The 20,076-nt window shown below is 38.5% G+C and overlaps 1 protein-coding gene and 1 long non-coding RNA gene across 7 annotated transcripts in view; one reads left to right on the top strand and one right to left on the bottom strand.

Moving 5' to 3' along the window:
• The window catches only part of SLC24A2 (solute carrier family 24 member 2), a 111,132-nt gene extending 95,218 nt beyond the window's left edge, over nucleotides 1-15,914 (bottom strand). Inside the window, exons 1-2 of one of the 5 annotated variants that reach the window (XM_052700495.1) lie at nucleotides 15,796-15,914; nucleotides 12,993-14,068 (exon numbers count right to left, since the gene is read on the bottom strand). In XM_052700495.1, coding sequence (XP_052556455.1) covers nucleotides 12,993-13,928 — 936 coding nt within the window. In that variant the 5' untranslated portion in view covers nucleotides 13,929-14,068; nucleotides 15,796-15,914. Of the gene's footprint in view, nucleotides 1-12,992; nucleotides 14,069-15,359; nucleotides 15,466-15,572; nucleotides 15,726-15,795 lie in introns of those variants that run through there. The other 4 variants (XM_052700499.1, XM_052700497.1, XM_052700496.1 and 1 more) reach the window with 4 other exon arrangements.
• A 79-nt stretch (nucleotides 15,915-15,993) lies between these two features.
• Nucleotides 15,994-19,679, top strand: LOC128089270 (uncharacterized). 2 transcript variants are annotated; one of them, XR_008210475.1, is made up of 5 exons: nucleotides 15,994-16,705; nucleotides 16,816-16,953; nucleotides 17,136-17,286; nucleotides 17,625-17,678; nucleotides 18,535-19,679. It is a non-coding gene; the product is annotated as an uncharacterized LOC128089270 (long non-coding RNA). The 2 variants fall into 2 exon arrangements; XR_008210476.1 differs by lacking the exon at nucleotides 17,625-17,678.
• The last annotated feature ends 397 nt before the right edge of the window (nucleotides 19,680-20,076 follow it).

The raw sequence follows: 20,076 nt of genomic DNA, 5'->3' as shown, positions 1-20,076 counted from the left end.
AGGTGTTAAAAAAGGGGACAGTGTGTTATGTATTCAGGCACTTGCTATAAAATCAGAGGAGATGGCTTTTCAGACTTTACTGACTTACTGCTGTATGCAATGTTGCAGATTCATTTACTTAATCTCAGGTCAACAAAGGATTAATCCTAGTAATTAAGATCCAAGTCACACTTGTAAAATGCCCAGTTCTCTGCCCTGATGACAGAAGTAACCTGAGAAGTCTGTATTTGTAAGAATAAGCAGGATGAATCTGAGACCAATAGTTGGACTCCACCAGTGTCTACTCCCTTGAAATTCTTACTGGCAGTTTTGAATGCAGATCAGTAAATCTAAAAATTAGTCTGCATTTTTGTTTTTTTACGTACTATTTCTCCATAGTTTAGAGAACCATTCCCTTCCAGCGTCCAATTCACAAAAAATGAGCTCTATGCATTATAAAGGCAGAACAGAAAGTTTCCATTCATTTCAAAAAATAATTAACTGATTTGTTGTATACCCAGTCTTCTCACTGAACAAATAACTCTAAAAATGATGTTTTTTAGAAACAGTGGTTTCTAAACCTGAGGTGTTTGAGAAAAGTCTGCAAGTAGGCATATCTGAGCTGCTGTGAAGACTTCAGATGCAGAGCCTTGCAAGCCCCAAATTTGTCAGACACTCTGCATTTAGATACTTATGTAAAGCTAAGCTTTCTCTAATAATATGGATTTATTAAGAAATCAAAGCACTTAAGCATTTGCAAGTATAGTTAGGAGATTTCATTTTATTTTTAGACCTACCAGTAGATAGGCATTCTCATAAAAGCACTATTCAAAAATGTAGATATTTGAGGCTAAATATGAATAGCAATTAAGTCACGATTATCTAGAGATACAGTTCAAAATAAATTTTTCTTTAGTATTTTATACCTTTAGCATCATCATAGCAACTTATAAATGTAAGGCAGAAAGACTACAAGAAGCCTATCCTTTGTACTGTATCCAGAATTATAAAGTTATTTTTCATGTCATTATTCTAGAAAGCAATTTAAATGTATAACTTCTTCTGACACCGTAATGAAACAGTATACAGAAAGCATGCATATTCACTTTAAATTGATGCAGAATTGAAACACAAGGATTTTTCCAAATTTTTAGGAAACAATGGTTACTCAGAACAGTATTTTTGTACCTCAGAATGTATCTTCATCTTTCAGAATACCATTCCTGACTGCTAATAAACATATGCTTTAAAAACTGGCTTTTTCGGGTTGTGTTTCTGCCCCACTTCAAAATAGATGAAGGAGAAATGAGATGAAGAAAACAGCTCCAGATCTTAAGGTACTGCCATTTAACAATTAGACTATCACGGCCCAACAGCAATGTAATAATTGCTTTGAAATCTATCAATAATCCAATAATTCCCATGTGATGGGACACATCAGACTTGCAAACACTGAATGCCCTTTTTCAGTCTAAGTCCCAGGGCACAGAAAGCTGATACAGCTTGTTTTGCTTGCTCTGAGCCCAAAAGATATTATTTGTTAGGGGTGATTTAATATTGAAGAAAGCAGCTCAGCGGCTTGAAATTATGCAGTGGCACACAGGGATCAGAGAAGCTGTAGGATCATAATTCCTCACATCCTGACTTTTGGGCTTAATTTTACATCCATAAAAATCAACAGCAAAACTCACCATTGACTTCAAAAGTATTTTGTATTCAGCATGGCCCTTCCCTTTCCAGAAAGGAAGAACCCTCCATATCTAGTAACCATAAAGATCTATATTTACATGTTTGTTCCAGAGCAATTTCACTTTTTTGCCTTAATATTTATTTTAACATTTTTGAGGGGAGACTGCAATGTTAACAGTGAGGATTCTCAAGTAAGCAATCAATTATCTTTAAAACGTTGGAAAAAAAAAAAGGCTGCTACTAATTTTATCAACTCTTCAAAAATGGTGCACCATAAAAGAAGAGCCTTATATATTGTTACCTGGTTTGTTTGCTAGCTCGCACCCCTACCCTAAATCGTACATGTTCCACCACACCTCAAGACCATTTTGTAGTCAATACACTGACCACTGTTTTTGTTGTACCCTGTAATCCAATCTAGCATGCAGAGTTCTACAGCTCGCTGCAAAATGTTCTACAAGGCTTGAATGCTACAGGTTTCTAAGATTAAATGAAAGAAAGATCCACATCTCCACCCTTAAAGCCAAGAGAAAAACATGAGTTTGCAATTCATGCCTCTCACCGAGTCCCTTGCTTTTACTCTGAGATAGGAGCCTGTGTTTGTTTATGCATATCTGCATGTGAGGTTAAAAATTTCTCATGGCCTTTACTGTGAAGAAAGAGGTTGCATGATTTTGGAGACTAAGTAATATAATTAGGAAAATATTTACTAATATATTTGCAGTGTATAAATTAATATATTGATGAATAATTACTGAATGAGCCTGTCTACTTTTCAGTTACTTTCTTTAAAAAGATTTATGCTTTCTGGCTATAGTTTACAGTACTGTTTCTTGCTTACATATTGAAATTTTACTTACAGGAATTCAGTTGGAACTGTTACAGGAATTAACAGGAACTGCTGGCATTTCTTTTGGAGAAGAAATTTCTTTTGGTGACCTTTTCTCTACGTGAAATGTAAGGAAACAATAGTGTCCTGGGCCATTCCCATGCTAGAATCAAGTCCTGATTACCTCACTGGAAAGCGAGAATCCATTCCTCTCCACTGAAACTAGCCTCCTGTTTTTATCCCTATAGATGCACATGATAATATAAATTACTAACATTATATAAGGTATAATAAAATAAGTTAAATGTTCAGTATGCCACAAGGCACTAGCACAGGCTGTCCAGAGGAGCTATGGCTGCCCATCCCTGGAGGTGTCCAAAGCCAGGCTTACATGGGGCCCTGGGCAGCCTGAGCTGGTGGGTGGCAGAGGATTGGAACTGGATGGAAATTTAAGGTCTCTTCCAACTCAAACCACTCTGTATTTCTATATCTTCAGCCTTAGGCAGGAATGACTTGCTGCTTGGAAGGAGTCCAAATTTAAGAAGTAAGACATATTTCTCTGGACAGCTAATCTGGGGAAGAAAAACGAGAAATGTCTTCCTCAGAAATTTTTAATATCTGAGTTAAGTATTATGGAAATGGGATATCAGGCAGAGAACTAGCGAAATGATGTAAGAAGGATGCAAAACACCATCCTATAAATCTGCATTGTTTATCACTGACCTTTAATATGGTCTACATGGCATTTCTCAGAGAAATCATTACGTGATTTGGAAATCAGAGGAAAGAAACTAACTGTGCCGGTTTGAAAGTTGCATATGTGTCAAAAGTTCATCCTGAAGGGGAGTACTTAATATCATGGTAATCAATAAGGAGAGGAAATAACTTCTTTCTAATCCATACTTTTCAGAGTACTTTCATAATTATTTACATCATTGTGGTATTCAAACATCCAGCCAAGGAGAAGCCTTTCAACAGGACAAGTGTCTAACTTAAAATAAAAGTGTAACAGATGAATAAAACAAGTATTATGAATAAAGCAGCACCAAAGGAATACTGAACTAGTAATATAAAATCATACAAACATTAGGTTCTATATAATTGCGTGCTCAGGTGACTGGTTTAGAAATAGCAATAATGATATGGAATATTTCTAACTTTTTTTCTCTACCCATAGACAAAGCAGATTCTAGAGTTTTGGTCTTTTAACCAAGCAATAGCTTGGTGATTGTGCTGGAATCAGCCTTGTAGAAAGAAACAAGATATGGTAATTTGATAGAAGTTTGCACCACAAATTAATTAAACAACAAAATTAATACTCTATTAATCCCAAAAGAGGCGCTTATCCTCTATCCTTAAAAACCCCCCAGACTTCATCCTCCTCCCTCAGGAAAAAGCCTGTGTAAGTGGACAGGTCTCAAACCATGCCCTGCAGGTCACAAAGCACAGGCTGTGACAGTGGACACGCCTCCCCATTAGTACTCCATATCTGCTGGGGCAGTTTTACTGCAATGTGAGAGGGTGAAAAGTTAACGCTGGCTGGTTATGCAATAAATGCCACTGGTAATACCACTGACTTTGGACTAGACTCCCAGCAGTAAGTAGTTAAGAGGTGATAAAGTAGGATTAATCACTGAGCAAAATTTATGATTCTCAGCAGAGGATGCAGTATGACTTCCCTGCAATTTTCATTTTTCCTTGAAAAAGAAATTATTTTGCAACAATCTGTCCTTCCTTTCTGTAGCACATTGTAGGGGAGTTAATGCCATTATGCATACACCTCTAAGCCTATTCTCACACACTTCCCCTAAAACAAGTCATGCAAGGCCATTGCTATTTATGGCTATTCATGTAAATGAATACAACTCCACTGGTGCTGAGAATAATGAAATAGTAATGAAATACTGAAAAAAAAAATACAAACAAACAAACAGTAACTACTCTTTAGGCTGACCTGATAAAATTGCCTCTACCAGTGAATTGCCCAAAATGACGCACTGCTCACAGAGGCAGAAGAGTAGTTAGTCAAGTAAAACCACTTTGGATGCAGCGTGAGCTCTGAACCTTCACTTGCTGTTGAAATGAATACATGATCATGTATTAAAACTCTCATTGCCCTCCCAGGTTGTGGAGCGCAACGATACTTCCAGTCAGACAATGACTGGTTTTCCAAGATTGCATTTTTTCATTTCTTCTTTTTGGATAGGAAAACACATAAATCAACAAAAAAAAAACAAAAACATTAGTGAAGGCAAAAAATAACTGTTTCCTCAAAATGATGGAGGCTGTGTACAAAGTGACAAAATATGTGATAATGTACTGTGATTTCTTTTTTCTGTGAAAGGTAATCTTTTTTTACCAAAAGTATCCCATAATGCTGCTCTAACTTAGGACTTTCAATTTGTCAGTGACTGTGACAATGGAAGAGTTTAATGCACAAGTTCTCACAAACAGAAGGTTAACCCAAAATGTCTGTTCTCCCAAAAATGAAAACAGAACACGAAACCCACAGTTTTGACTTAGGTCCCAATATACAAAAGATGCTGCCTTTAATTAGATGCAAATTTGACTGAAATTTGCTAAGATCTATTTCTAGGTCATATAGAATAATAAATTATTTCTTTAAATTGTCCCCTGGACAGGTATATGGAATAAATAGTCAGCAACTCAGTGACAGTTTTGATGATGGGAAAAAGACTGCCAGAATGCTAATTATATAGAAAGGGTAAGCATATATCAGTGTACATAAAATTATGTACATGATGAATCATACCCTTCTTCCCAGGCACTTTGAATGGCATTTATCTTTTTCCACCATCAGCTACAGAGGAGAGAAGCCGTGATTTCATGCAGAAGTTTAAGCACCCAGTGTGATGGAGGACTGATTATCATCTCAGCACTTTGATAAATTCCACAGCAGTTGAAACGTTTTGTGTCTTTGCAAGGACAATACAGAGTCAAAGCATTCTGTAATGAGAGTTCTCAGGAAAGTACGCTCGACTTTGTACTGATAAAGGGAAAATTTTGAAGAGAAGAATTTAACGAGAGGTTTTAGACTGATATCACAAACACATACACCCTTCCTCTTTTAGACCTACACTTACTTTGTGACACAGAACAGCTGATGCATGCTTAATCACTTCATGACAACTACCTGATTTTTCTCTGTCATATCATTTTAGGTTCTAAAAACCCACCAGTTCTAAGAATGACTTAGAATCTCAAACTTGTGTCCTTTGCACTTTTATTTCTGCATGGCTTAATGAATCCAGATGTTAACTTAAGCTGTATGTAAATAAGAACTGCCTCAAATACAATGGAATGTGACTAATCTGGGCTAAGGCTAAGGAAATTCACTCTTTACTCTGCATAATTACTAACACCGCACTATTGAATAGCTTGTAGTTTAACTGTAGATGACCATGGAGAAATTAAGAAGTCTTATTCATTACGTTGTACAAAACACAATATTCATTCAGCTCATATGATCTTTTCAACTGTAAGCTTTCAAACTTTGCTTCCGTATTTCTCTGCCTTCTTGACTAAAATTAAATTTTTAACTTCTGAAAGCATCACCAGAAGTCTTTTTAAAATATTTCATATTTTGTGTTTTGAAAAAGTACACAATTGATTACTATTCACCAGAAAACACTCACTTGTTTTATGTGTGCTGCTTGTAGTTAAAGGTTAAAAGTTTAGGAAATGTCCAGCTCCCCCATTGCCTTACATCATCTTCAATAAAATATTCAAGTATCCAGCCTGAAGTAACAAAGAACAGGAACCCAAACTGTTCAATTTTGGTTGAAGCTGTCAAAAGCTTTCTGTTTTTTCACCTCTAATTTTTATAATCATAAAACCTGACTTTCAACAAGCACCAGACAAAGAGCGCACATATCTGATCCTTGCACTTTTCTGCTTTCACATCATCTTTGTTTTACAGCTTTCTTCAATACAAACATATTTGGTATTATACAGTAACAAAGTTAGTTATAATCTAAAGCAAAATGCTTTAGTTCTTAGAAAAAAACTCAGAAAGAGAAGGGACTCAAAAAGGTGCTGTTCCCATATCTTTAAAGTTAAGAGTGAAATATTAACTCATGATAAAACAAACAAACAAACAAACAAAAAAATCAACAACAAAATCCCAGGAAATCACAAGAACAGAAGCACTTCATCGAACTTCATTTTTTGGCATCTAGTCCTGGCCATGTACTGCTGGCTAGTGGGGAGTATTACCACTGAGAAAGACTAAGGCCACTGTAAAGTCACCTGTGTTCAGAAACTTATTTGTTGCCAGCAGCCTCAGTCTTGCTAACAATCTCTGCTCTTGGGACACCTTCCACCACATACATTTTAGAAAAGACAGGTACCTACATCCTCTCTGAAAACATGGTGCTTAATACTGCTTTTTCATGGAATCAGAAGGTTGGAAAAGACCTTCAACTTCATCAAATCTAAATATCAACCTGACCTACCAAGTCCCATCACAAAACCATGCCACTCAGATACACATCCAAATGTCTCTAGGGATGATCGGGGATGGAAACTTCACCATTTCGCTGCCCAGCTCATTTCAATGTTTGTATCTGAGGAGGTTCAGACTGAATATTAGGAACAGATTCTTCACTGAGACTGTAGTTGGGTACTGGAATAGGCTTCCCAAAGGCAGTGATCACAGTACAGAGCCTGCTGAAGATGAAGAAGTGTTTGAGCAACACTCTCAGAAATATGGTTTCATTTTGAGGTGGTCCTGTACGGAGCCAGGAGCTGGACTCAATGATCCTATGCACTTCTTTCAACTCAGGATATTCAGTGATTTGATGATTTCAGATCTCCCTGAGCACAACTTGAGACCATTTCCTTGTGTCTTAGCAGCTGCTACCTGAGAAGGGAGACTGATGACCACCTCACTGCAACCTTTTCAAGTAGTTGTAAAAACCAATAAGATCTCCCTCCACTCAGCCTCCTCCAGATTAAACAGCCCCAGTTCTTTTGACTGCACCTCATAAATGCCTGATTTATTTGCCCTTCACCAGCTTTGATGCTCTTCTCTGCACACACTCAAGCAATTCAACATCCTTCTTGTTGCGAGTGGCCAAAGACTGAAAAAACATCTGAGGTGTGGTCTCACATGTACAACAGGAAGACCATTTCTCTAGTCCTGCTGGCCATACCATTTCCATTGCAGGACAGGATACCATCAACTTTCTTGGCCACCTGGGCACACTGATTAAAATAGTGCCAGAAAAACAGGAAAATGAGCTGTGCCTTGTCAACCATGATACAGTGAATGGACCACATTAAGTGAGTAGTGAATGCAAGAGATTTGAACATAACTGAATTCAATTTATGGGTTCTCACAACCAAAGTTTGAATAACCTCTAAGAAACACTAGATTTGTAGCTTGAAATCTTAGCCTGATATGTAAATTTGGGAATCAATTTGGGAAACGTAAGTAGAGGAACACAAGTTACATAACAAAGAAGTACCATAGTGCTCTATCTGGGTCTGGTATTTCTGAGCAAGCCTGGAAGCAAAACTCGTCTCAGAAGATGACCTCTACTGAAAAAAAAGAGGTTCCTTCAGACTTCAAGTATCCTCAAGAAGGCAGATATCCTAAGGATTACTGTTCTGATATGACGGTTAAAATTCTATATACAAACTCCTGAAGTTCTGGCATCCTCTTGAAGATCTGGACAAAAGCAACCAAGACTGAGATGGCAAAAGGAAAAGCATTTATAAACTTTTCTGAGTTTAAGATTGAAAATTCTGTCTCTTTGTTCCTCTTTTTAGGACAGCAGATTTAGGTTTAACGCTCTATGGTGAAAGTTTGCCAACACAGTTGCTTTTATGCAGCCTCTAAGAAGTACAATTTGACTTCTTTTTAATTGCACATGCTTTTTTTTAATTTATTTTAAACTATATTGATACTTTCTTCCCTTACTATTAAAAATGGCAAGGTTTTGTTCTTTCCAGTATGATAAAAAAATTGTTGTTCAATCAACCATAGTGGATCACCATAATTTAAAAGCATTTAACCTGTACTGCATTTCCACACTGTCATTTTCTGCTCTTCACCAGGACGCATACATACAAAACCAAGAGATTCAAGTGGTGAAAATCACCACAGTCATTGCTTTGTCTTCAGTAAGTTATTGAGAGGTGTTAAGATAAACTGAAAACAGCACCAGTTTCACTGTACTAAAGGTTGCATATAAGGTATATCAAGTTCTGAGAATGCCAGTAATAACACTAAATTGCTTCAACTGCTGAATGCTCAAAGCAAGTTAACTAACAGCTACTACTAGCAAACTAACATTCAGTTACCACAGAACAAACTTCACAGTTTTTAAGACGTAGCACTCAACTACACTTCTGTCAGAATAAAACAGGTAAAAACCTCTGACGATGTTTCATGTACATAAAACAATTCAACTTTCTTTCAAGCATATGTGAGATGCAGATGCTCATAACCCTATATTCATGTACGTGCTTGCAGTAGATCAGTAGATAACTGAGAAATACCTGTAGAATAAAACTCCCATCTGCCTATGAAACATCACTTTAAGACGTAGTTTGCTGGTGGTCAGGGAAGAAAGGGTATTCTACAGATAGATTAACAACTAACGGAGTCTGAGAATTCAAAAAGAAGTCCCAAAAAAAGCAACAACATCAACAAAACTGACCTCTTCAGGTGTTCACATCAACTACGATGAACTTGGATCTTTTGCAGACTCCAGATTTTCCTGCACACATGCAGGCATTAATACAGCCAACAAGTAGAGAATTGCCTAAAAATAGCTCTAGCAGCCTTTCCTCTAGAATGCAAACACTGCCGTTAAATACAACATGGCAACACTTGGGATCAGTGTGGATTTTGAAATACCACATGCAAGCTATTCAGGTTTCTTTAAACAACAAAAATAGCAATAAAAATAATGTCAAACTTTGTCTTGCTGGTAAAAATATCTCATTTTCCAAATGTAAATGTTAAAAAAAAAAAAAAACCTGTAATGGTTTTTACATACCATAGATTGCTTAAGTGGTACACTCAGTGAAACAGATGTCATTGCACAATATCTCTGTTCCACCCACATTCTGTTCTCCTAGTTGCCAAACAGAACTGTTTTGAGTTATTTACTGAGTGATCAGATTGAAGTATTTCTGCAAGGATCTCCACGCTACATGAAAGAAAAAAAAAACAAACAACAGTACTTAAAAAACCAAAATGGAACTGCACATGATGTTCTATTGTGACTTAATTTGGTCAACATGCCTTTGCTAGTAGAGACTACCAAGGAAGACCAAAACCTCAAAAAAATCTTATCTTTACAACTTGATTTTTTTTTTCTTTCTTCCTGACCCTTACATTGTTTCAACTTTGTGTTTTTAGACAACTTCGCTCAACCAAGGAAAACAAAGAATTATCACTAAATCTTCTGTCTCAGTACCCAGAATTATTTTTTCTTGAGTAGAATATCTACATGCAACCCTAAATCCATGCCATAATATTACTTAGGTTGGAAGGGACTTTTGGAGGTGTCTGGCAGTGGGACTGTAATTTCAATTATTGGCCCAATTCACCCCACAGCACTCAGTGAAGCTTTTCAGCAATACACTACGCGTGCCATTCTCCACTGTAGAACATAGCTATCTGATTTTTGTTCTGTTCTTCCACGGTGTCTTGTTTTTGAACCTTTCCTCCTTCCTTCTCCCAACCTTGTCACAGTGATCTTCGGTTGATTACAGACTGCAGTTAGGCTTCCTCAGTGAGATGGGGAAGGAGACTAACCTTGCCAGCTGAACGCTGCACAGAAAGACCAAAACAACACTAAATCAAAAACAAAACAAAACAAACTAAAACATACCTACTCTGTTCTCATCAGTGTCAAACTGTCACCAGAAATCGAGTTGTAAGATTTCTCTAAACCTGTAATCTTTTAAGAACCCAAACTGCATTTGGTTAAAAGTTAGTGAAGGAAAATAGAGAACAAAATAAAATCCATATATTCTGCATTCACATTCACAGTGAACTGATATACAGGGCAAAAGAACTTTAGGGAAATTTGCTAAGCTTGAATACTTGCAGAATTCGGGGTGGGGGGAAGAAACAAACAATGAACAAACAACAAACAAATGAAAATAAACCCACAAGCACTTCAATTCTCAAACATAAGAAAGAGGCATCTAAAACATGCCTAGAGATACGCGTGCATTCTGCAGCAGAGTGAATACATATCTAGCCAGTGATGGCTAAGCAGAAAAACCTTATCTATGACCTTATCTCATAGTAAGTACTGTCCTTGTTAAAAATGTGAAACTTTCTTCAACCTCTCAAGAAAAGTGGCACTAAAACTACTAATGTTAACATCAAAATACATTTTAGTATTCCAAAGGTTTCTCTTCTCATCAGATTTTCACTCGTCAGTACTTGTTTGCTATTAAGCCACCTAACCCTTCAACTTTCCAGCTTTATGTTGCCTTATTTAGAACTCTGGACTTTGCTGAGCTGCTTTCAGATTACAACATAAAGTCTTAAGGATAAATAAAGCAAGCACGTTTCTTAGCAGACCACTTGCCACTTTAGCAACAGCAGAATCAATAACGGATAAGGAGGAGTATAGTTCCCAAATTTTTCATTCCCATCTAATTTCTCTGCATCTGTAATATGAATACGCTTCGAGAAAAAGCGGTGGGTACATCAAACTATGAGAGTGCTTCAGGAGTGAATGAACTTGACTTTTTTTTTGAACATCAGTGTACTTAAAGCATTTATTCAGTGCCCAACGTGGATCTATTTTTCCATCCAGTTGAAAATAACTGAGCACTTACCATGTTATTCTAGCTATTCTATGCAACCCTGTAGCAGAGAGTCCAATGCAATCGATTCGCATACTGACTAGAGTTTCAGGCCAAGTATGTATTCACGTGTCCTGCAAAGCTAGTTTCTGAGCAGATGATAGTGCTCTAGTTGTTGATAGCTTTTTGATATCCATAGTCCCTTCCTATTATTGCTCACATCTAACACTGACTGTGGAAGTATTTACAACACACTGTGAAAGAACACATTTATCTGGAACCAAACGAATGCAGTAAAAGAAGCACTTCATTCATTAGCGCAAATTGTTGGTGATCACTCTTCATTTTCTTTTAAAAAACCCAAAAGATGCATTTTGAGAAAGATAAAGACAAGCATGCTGATTTTCAAAAAAATTCGAACGAAGAGGAAAGTATGAAATTACAAGAAAGTGTATATGTTAGATTTGGTAAGAAAAAATAAATATTTATTTCTTTGCTTATTTAAGAGAGAAAGTCATGTCTTTATTTGGATCAACTTTTCTGTGGTTTCAGTTCCTAAAACTAAAAACACCTGTTTGTACTGCTCAGATATCAGTATTGTTCTTCAAAGTTCGGCATACAGAATCATCAGTATTCTGTCAGCCACAGGCAGGTAGCCTGTCTCATTATAGGAGCCCAGTCTCTCAGTCATTCTGTTATCTGCTTGTACACTGTTATGGGGTTGTGTCTCTGCTAAAGTACTAATATGCCATTGTGAAATGAAAGAAATGAGTGAGGTGTTCCCTGACACTGAATAATTACTGGATAATAAAACCTTATCTGATGAGTAATTCTATTGTCAAATAAAACTAGACAGTTTGATTTCATTATCAAGTATTCAGTTAAGATAGTGTCTACATACATAAGTACGTACGGGTTCCACTTCAAGAGTCCTTTAAATTCAGTCTGCTTTAAGAAAAGATCTTTTTAAGAGATTATGACAGTTTCTGAACATTCGCTGATCACAGACTTTTTTTTTTTTTTTTTTTTTTTTTTAACATGGCAAATTCTGAAGACAACCCTGCTTAGTTGAAATACTGTGAAAGGAAAACCACCCAACTAAACAGAGTACCTCTGGGTTTTGCCATTATGATCACTGCTTTTCCAGATAATTCTTTTTCATAGAATGTCAATAATTAGAATAGGATGTTGGCATACCATATGAACACCAGTAAATGAAAAACATCTCCAGAAAACATCTATAAAAATGACATTATGTATTGCTTTGAGTGCAATTGCTTTTTTTGAAGAAGGAAGTGCATTAACAGCCTTTAAAAAGCCAAATCTTGTCATGAGATTCCCCACAGCTATTGTTACTGCTGAACTGAAAGGCTCAGGGAAAACAAAAACTATTATATCTCAGACCTCATCAATGTTGCAAAATGCTGAACAAAGGTTTATGTCATTCCAATGGCATTTTGTTCTGCTCTCTGTGCAATTTGGATCATTCTGGAGCTAAAAGCTATTGATTTACTAGAAAGCAGCTTCATGTTTTGTATTTTCAATCCTATTGGTCTGATTAAACAAAAAGACCTTTCAGCAAAACACAGAACTTTTTATATTGCTAACTGGACTGCACTCAAGTCTGTTACAATAAAGAAGGAGTCAGCACTGATAGCAGCAGTATTACACTTATGCTCATTAAAAATCAACAAACCTTTCCTTCAGCGTCTCCTGTTGTAGCCTTCTCAACCTTGTTCCTGTTTAAAATTTTTTTCACCCATTCTTCCACTTGAACATTGAACTTCATGAAAGTCACATAGCAAAAGTATGCTGTCAGGAGCGTTAAGCTTTCCCACCACATGATTAAGTTATCCAGAAAAAAGATGATTAGCAAGATCAAGTCAACGATGTAAAAGGACACATCTCGAAAGAGTGGCCACCAAGTAAGATTCAAGATTTCTCTAGAAAATAAAGCACACATTCCAATCACGAACAGGATATTAAACACAGCAGATCCCACTATTGTCCCAATGCCGACATTGCTGTGGGATATAAACACTCCTATTAAAGAAGTGAAGAGTTCTGGGGCCGAGCCACCAGCTGCCATGAAGGTTGCCCCTGCCACATCATCGGATATGCTCAGCTTTTCAGTGATGACAGTCAAGGAAGGAACAAAGAACTCATCACAGACTATGGCTAAGGCTATGAACATGTAAATCATTCCAATAATATGCAGTATCACTGCACCCTTTCTTCGTTCTTCGAGAGAGAAAAGGTCCTCTGGGTACTCTCCCTTGGAATGCTCTTCTGTTGCATTGTCATGTTCAGCTTCATGTTTCATAGACGTAGGTGAATCTGGAGTGCCACCTTCATTCTGTTCCATGAAATCCAACAGAGTTCTTTGGTGACCATGCACCAGCTTTTGGCTAGCTAGGCTGCTATCCAACACCTTGCTATGTGTTTCCATCTTGAAAAAGGCACTAATTGAAAGAGAGAAAGTACTAATGGCCACTACACTGACAAGAAGCCCTATTATCCTTATCAGTCTCAGTTTTTTCCTAACATTCTGGTGCCGTTTGCAACCAAACAGTGGTTCCTTCAAACACCACTCCTCCAAGACACTACCAACAGTTTTTTTGCAAAGAGCCATTGTGAGTCCTGTGTGAGATGCTGAGGGAGTCAGATGGATTGTTCCTTCATAATTTTCTTCTGCTTAGAAGGTAAAGGTGCTTTAAGGGTTCTTCCATCAAGTTCTTTTATTCTTCATAGGAAGTATTTTCTTCGTTCGTACTAAAAGGGGCAAATAGGTGTTATTAACATTTGTAAAAGAATACATGAATAAAAGCTTTTATAGACTTGGCTAAATTTAGAATTTAAAGCAGAATATTACTGACTGCAACACAGTACCCTGCCTCATACCCTCAGGCACAGCAACAGTGTGTCTGCTTCAGCATTAACCCTGCGGATAAAAGTCTATCAGTACTCAAATCACTTTATGCCACGGCTCAGCATTAGGACTCAGCTGATGACAAAAAATCCTTGCAGAAAGGAAGAACTGTTCCCAGATGCACAACAAATGAAGAAGCTACTATTTTAATTGCTGCACCAAAGGTTATCATCTTCTGTAATTACTTTCTTCCACAATCACGTAATGCCCAATTCCCAAACGCAGAGGCAGTAATGTATGAAAAAAGCAATCAAAGTGTAACAAGCATCTCATCAGGCTTCTATGCAGCTGAGGTAGTATTAATTGAAATGTTACACGCATGTAGAGCAAGTCATTATAATGTGTAGGTAACACACTGAGCTGCTGGAGTAGGATCGAAATGAAGATCTGAGATACACACACCTTCTTTTACTCCTCTGCAAAATCAGCTCAAGTTTGCACAAAGAATTCAATTTGCTTCTGACCAGATCTAGGACATTAGTTTAAGCTAGATAGCACAAGAGTTTCATTCACCTTTGATTTTATCTCACACATTCAGCTATAAAAGTAGGAAGCCAAACACTTTTTGGCATTTATTTTTTAAAAGCACCCAACTTACAGACTGTGTTAAAGAAAACAATTTAAGCTCATGCCTTAAACTTAAAGGCGATGCTGAAACTTTGAGAATATGAAAAAGACTATTCATATCAGCGCAGAGTGGTGGAAGGACAATACTTTCAATACAGGAAAGAAAAAATTAAGTAATTATTATATAACAGGGACTGTGATTACCTAATTCAAAGACGACAACATAGAAATGAATTACATACATGTTATGCATAGCAAGCCACATTTTCTACAGCATGAAATATAAAATTGACTATCAATAACTTCCGATTACAATGTAAAACCAATGTGTTACACCACGTACTCAAGGCGCTTGCAGTAAAAGCTGAATTTTGAAGACCACATGAAATGCTGATTTTGTACTCTCAAAGAGAGAATTACAACTACATAAAAGTTCCTAAGTCACGTGCAACATTTCCTCGTTTTACAAACGGCACCCGCGCTAAGATGTCATAGAAACACGCTCCATCCCCAAAATACAGCACCACAGTGGAGATTTTCTATTTTCCACCTGAGAGTTGCACTCACCAGCCTGCCACACAAACACCACACAGGAAAGGCGGCAGAACGACAACATCGCTTCGTGCAACACACGTGCCACACGGGCCGATCCCCCGACCCAGCTCCCCCCAGTCCAGCCTGTCCCCGGCACCCCGCCAGCCGCTGCCCGCGCCCCGCGGAGATGCCGCACCGCCGCTCCGAACTCAGCCCAAGTTCGCCCCTCCCCGCACCGCTCCGCACCGCACAAACTTTTCTCCTCTCCTTCCGGCAAGCCGGCCCAGCCACGGTCCCCGTGCCGCAGCCGCCGAGGCACTGACCTGCCCGTCCGCGCGCGGCTGCCGGGGGCACGAGGCGCCCCGCAGCAGCCGGGTACCACCCACATGGGCGGGCGGCCCCGCCCGGGTAAGGCAGCCGCGCTCAGCCGCAGCCCAAGCCCCGCCCGCCCGAGCCCGGCGTCGCTCACTCGCGGTGCGCTGCTCGGCTCCGACGCCCGCAGGGGCTCGGGCACCCGCGGCCGCCGCTACTGCCCCTTGCCGCGCTGACTGCGGCGGGCGGCGGCTGCGGGTCCGCACCGCCCCGCACAGGCGGGGCAGGAGGCGGCCCGCTCCCGCCCAGGGCCGCCGGGGGCTTCTGAGAGCCCCGTCGCCCCCCTGACGGGTACGGGAGTGCGGGTAGCGGTAAGGGAGCGGCGGCAGGGTTTCCTTACGCCTCGGGTTGCCGGTTAACGGAGTTAAGTAATATTTGCTGCCTCCATAGGCAGTGATGAGCTTCGAGGAGAGGGGTAATTTTAAAAAGGAAATGTCTTCTCATCAGCGTGTCCTTTGTTCCAAATGTCTTCTGAAGGGAAATCAGGAAATGAAAGAAAAGAACATAGCGTTTTTGTTCTGACTTTAAGGAAGGAGACATGCCCACCGATAGTTATTAATCATCAGTAATTTACTTAGAAACACACTTGTCTTTAAACAGCTCTTCAGAACTGGCACAGAGACCGATGAACTGCGCTCCCTAGAAAACAGGGGAAGTTCAGATCCAGACCTTTCCTTCATCTTTCAATAAGGGTATATACTCGGTAAACTCCGGTTTGTTAAGCAATAAATTCAAGATTCAAATACAGTGGAACTGCTGCAGTGCCTCAGCATCGCTACCTTCATGTGCTAAGTGCTGCAGATCCACTAGGGCATAGAGGTGCTGCTCTGCTGAAATACCACTTGTGGTCCTACTTGATGTCTTTGTTACAGAAAGCCACGAAGCAATCTGCGGGTACAGTGAGGTAACCTAATGTGGGTAGGCCAGCCCCACAGGAAGCTGTTCACTGAATGAGCAGAGCTGGGAAATACTTCCATGTGGACATATCTGACAAGTGCAGAGATTAGGTGAGAGCATGCAGAAGCAGTCTGCTTGCATGGGGGTGGGCAGTACAGTCTTGAAGTTGAGATCTAGGAAATGCTTGGTTGCAAGCTCACTAACATTATTCTGTTTTCAGTGATGCCCTTTTCAAGTTCTGAAGAAGTCTGCTGCAAGCAGCAAGCAGATAGTACTCTTGGCCACTTTGGGCTACAGAATAACTTTGATTTTTCCAGCCTCTACTGCCTTCGTTTCTGAGCTGTGATTTCACCAGTTGGTAAACAACATAACTCTATTTGTGGGGAATACAAAGATGTGTTTTGATTAAGTGGGGGGAGGGAGGAGCAATGACTGACATTTGAAGTATCCTTACAGCTATTCTTGGGATATTGTATGAAAGATATTGGTTGTCCAAAAAAGTCTGAAGCATGTCATCTTTTTTCATCTCCATACCTGCAGTTTTCAATGCTTGGGTCTTTTAGATTACTTCAGCAATGATGGGAAACTGAAAAATTCTAGAGAGCTGTGAGATGGTGAAAACTTGTTCACAGAAAGCGAATAGATATCCAAGGGACAACATGGACTTGCAAGAGATACAAAACAAAACAAGGTATTTCCAGAATTTCAAAAGTTTCAAGCGACGGCAATGTCTTTTAAGTTGCCTCAGAAGACAGTTGTTGGCACAGGTGGTTTAGTTGCATTTCACGCTGGAAGGTTCTCATTTTAGAGGCTGACAGGTAGTGGAGGATGCCTATTGATTACTCACATCATTGCATCATCCTGCACCTGAAATATAAAAGAACATGTGGAAACTGCTTTGACTATCCACTTAGGGACATGACATACACAATAATTCATTAAAATGCATTTATTTTATTAATAAAAACCTGCATTTTATGTATGTATGTATATTTTATGTATATATATGGTCGGTGTCTATATATGCAGAACACAGATGAAATGCATCAACTGTGCTCCTACTCAGCCACGCCAAGGCTAGAGGTAAGTGTGCTTATGTGAGTTCTTGTGGTTGGTGCATTGTGGCTTGCAGTTTGTTAAAAAAAAAAAAAAAAAAAAAAAAAAAAAAGGCCTTGAAAAAAGATGTCCAGATGTTCTTGCAGCTTTGTAGATGTCAAAAGACAGGTTAGGATATGTGTGTAGTGCCCCAGTATCCATCAGCTTCTGAAATATTAGTGAAAGCAGCTGAATCTTGTGAATGACCACAGTGAGAGAAGAACTGCTGTAATAACATTATTTATATTATTATGAAAAGACTTGAATTGCAGTATCCATACATTTTTCTGTAGTTGTGGCAGTTGTGTTCCCAGTAGCAAACATTTATTGCAGTCCAAGGAAAATAAAAGCCATAACAAAAATGATGTAGTACCTAGATAGGTATCTCTTCATTAACCTGACCTTTTCTTGCCTACATTTTGCATAATAAAGATGACAGAAACAAAAAAGCGCTGTTCAATTAGTGTTAGGAACATAACTAACAATAAAACAGTTTCTATATTATGCTCTCAAAATTAAATGTCAGGGCATATCCTGGCTAAATGCAGTATAATTGGGTTAGCTGAATGAACCTATCTTTGGGCTACATCTGGCTTTATGTTTCTCTTAAGTAAGAAGAGAAAAGACATCTACTTGCTAAATGCATTCTGCAGTTATGCATTTGTGCCCATGACTAGGTGTTCATTTTTATATAAGCAGGACACATTAACCGTTTTTAATTTGCTATGTGGGATGCACTCTCTGAAACAGTAAAGCATTCTTCTTTATTCTTTTGCAGTATTTCTTTGCTGTTTTACATCCTAGACTTGTTATGAGCAAGCACAGATGTGTCTTTTGTCCACAGGAGAGGAAAGGAAGAGAGAGCCAAATGAAAAATCCTGAATGACAACATCTCCAAGTATCACAGCAGTACCTTCTAAAGCTGGAAGATAAAGCTGATGAGGTGGTTACCATGGCTACAGAAGCGGCATATTTGAATGAAAATTGATTTTAAGCTTTTAAATGCTAATTGCATCTGTGAAAAGGTGACATTTGAAATATCTTTTTCTTCTCCCCCTTCCCTCTCCTGCTTTGCATTGTACAACGAGTGAAAGAAGAGGGTGACAAAGGTGACAACACAGAGTTAAGTTAAAACACTGACGCAGTCTTCAACACTAAAGTATGTCGCACCATTTGCTTGTGTAATAAAAGTAATAAGCGAACACATATATAGATCACAGTATCTGAGGAGCAAAAACTGTATCTATAACCCAAGCAATACATTTTTCATCACATTGTGAAAAATTAAACAGCCTTATTTAAATTAATCATCAGACCAATTTGTTTCTGGTAGTTCATAAGAAAGAGGCTATTAAAACTTAGCATTCAGAAACTATTATAAATTCTCAGTGATGAGGAAATTTCGCAAATGCCTGAAATTAGAAGCATTTCTTATTTCATTTCATACATCAGGAAGTAAACTTGAACTTCTACACAGCAGTAGACTCAGGCCGGAGGGCAAAGGTGCTGTACAGACCAGTGTCACTGTGCAGCTACTGCTAATTGCTGCCACACCACCGTCTGGCCATGCTTAGGCTTTAGTTGTAGAAGACATAGAAGGTGTAATTTACCTAGCTGTAAGCATAGGTTTAATATGATCTCAAAGCTTTTTAACTTGCAGTGGGTTGTTACATCCCACTTGTTAACGCTTGCTGTTTGAAACACTCCTGATAGGATTACTGTGTGAAACATGATCAGTTGTAATTCAAATTTATATTTTGTTACAAATATATATATATATATTGTAATTCTTTGAGGGGTTTCAGATTACTTCAGGTGTTTTTTTTTCTTTTTTCATTTTTGTTTTTTAATATGCAGTATGAGAAATCTAGTGGTTTTGTCTATGTTCTGCTTAGTTGTAATACACACTGTAACAACTTACGGTAAGGAGGCTAAATTTTTGATTCAGTTATTGCTAATGAACACTATGAAAAAAATGTAGAAATACATCAAAGGACAAAGGCTTTTTTTTGTGCTGTATTTATAGAATACTAAATAAAGTTCTTTTCTTATAACGTCCAAAACAATGAGTAGGCAATCATGAATGTGTATGTTAGTCTCCATAAGGGGCAGCCTTCATAGAATCATAGTTGAAAGGGATGTGTAAGAGTCCCTTCAAGTCCATCTCCTAGGCCTGATACATCCATATCAGAGCAGAACCATAACATGACATCGAGTGACATGACAGAAAATATACTGCATCCTTCTTGAAATCCACTTACCTAGATATATAATGCCCAGGTGATTGTTTTTACTTAAACAGTCATAGAAATTCCCAGTGAGCAGGGAATGAGGCTCTATGACTCTCTCCTTCAGATTCCTTTCCCTTTCAGACATGCTAATTTTC

The sequence above is a fragment of the Tympanuchus pallidicinctus genome, unplaced genomic scaffold (assembly GCF_026119805.1).
Source record: "Tympanuchus pallidicinctus isolate F22 unplaced genomic scaffold, pur_lepc_1.0 scaffold4, whole genome shotgun sequence".
NCBI lineage: Eukaryota > Metazoa > Chordata > Aves > Galliformes > Phasianidae > Tympanuchus > Tympanuchus pallidicinctus.
This window is presented reverse-complemented; position numbering and strand designations above follow the sequence as displayed.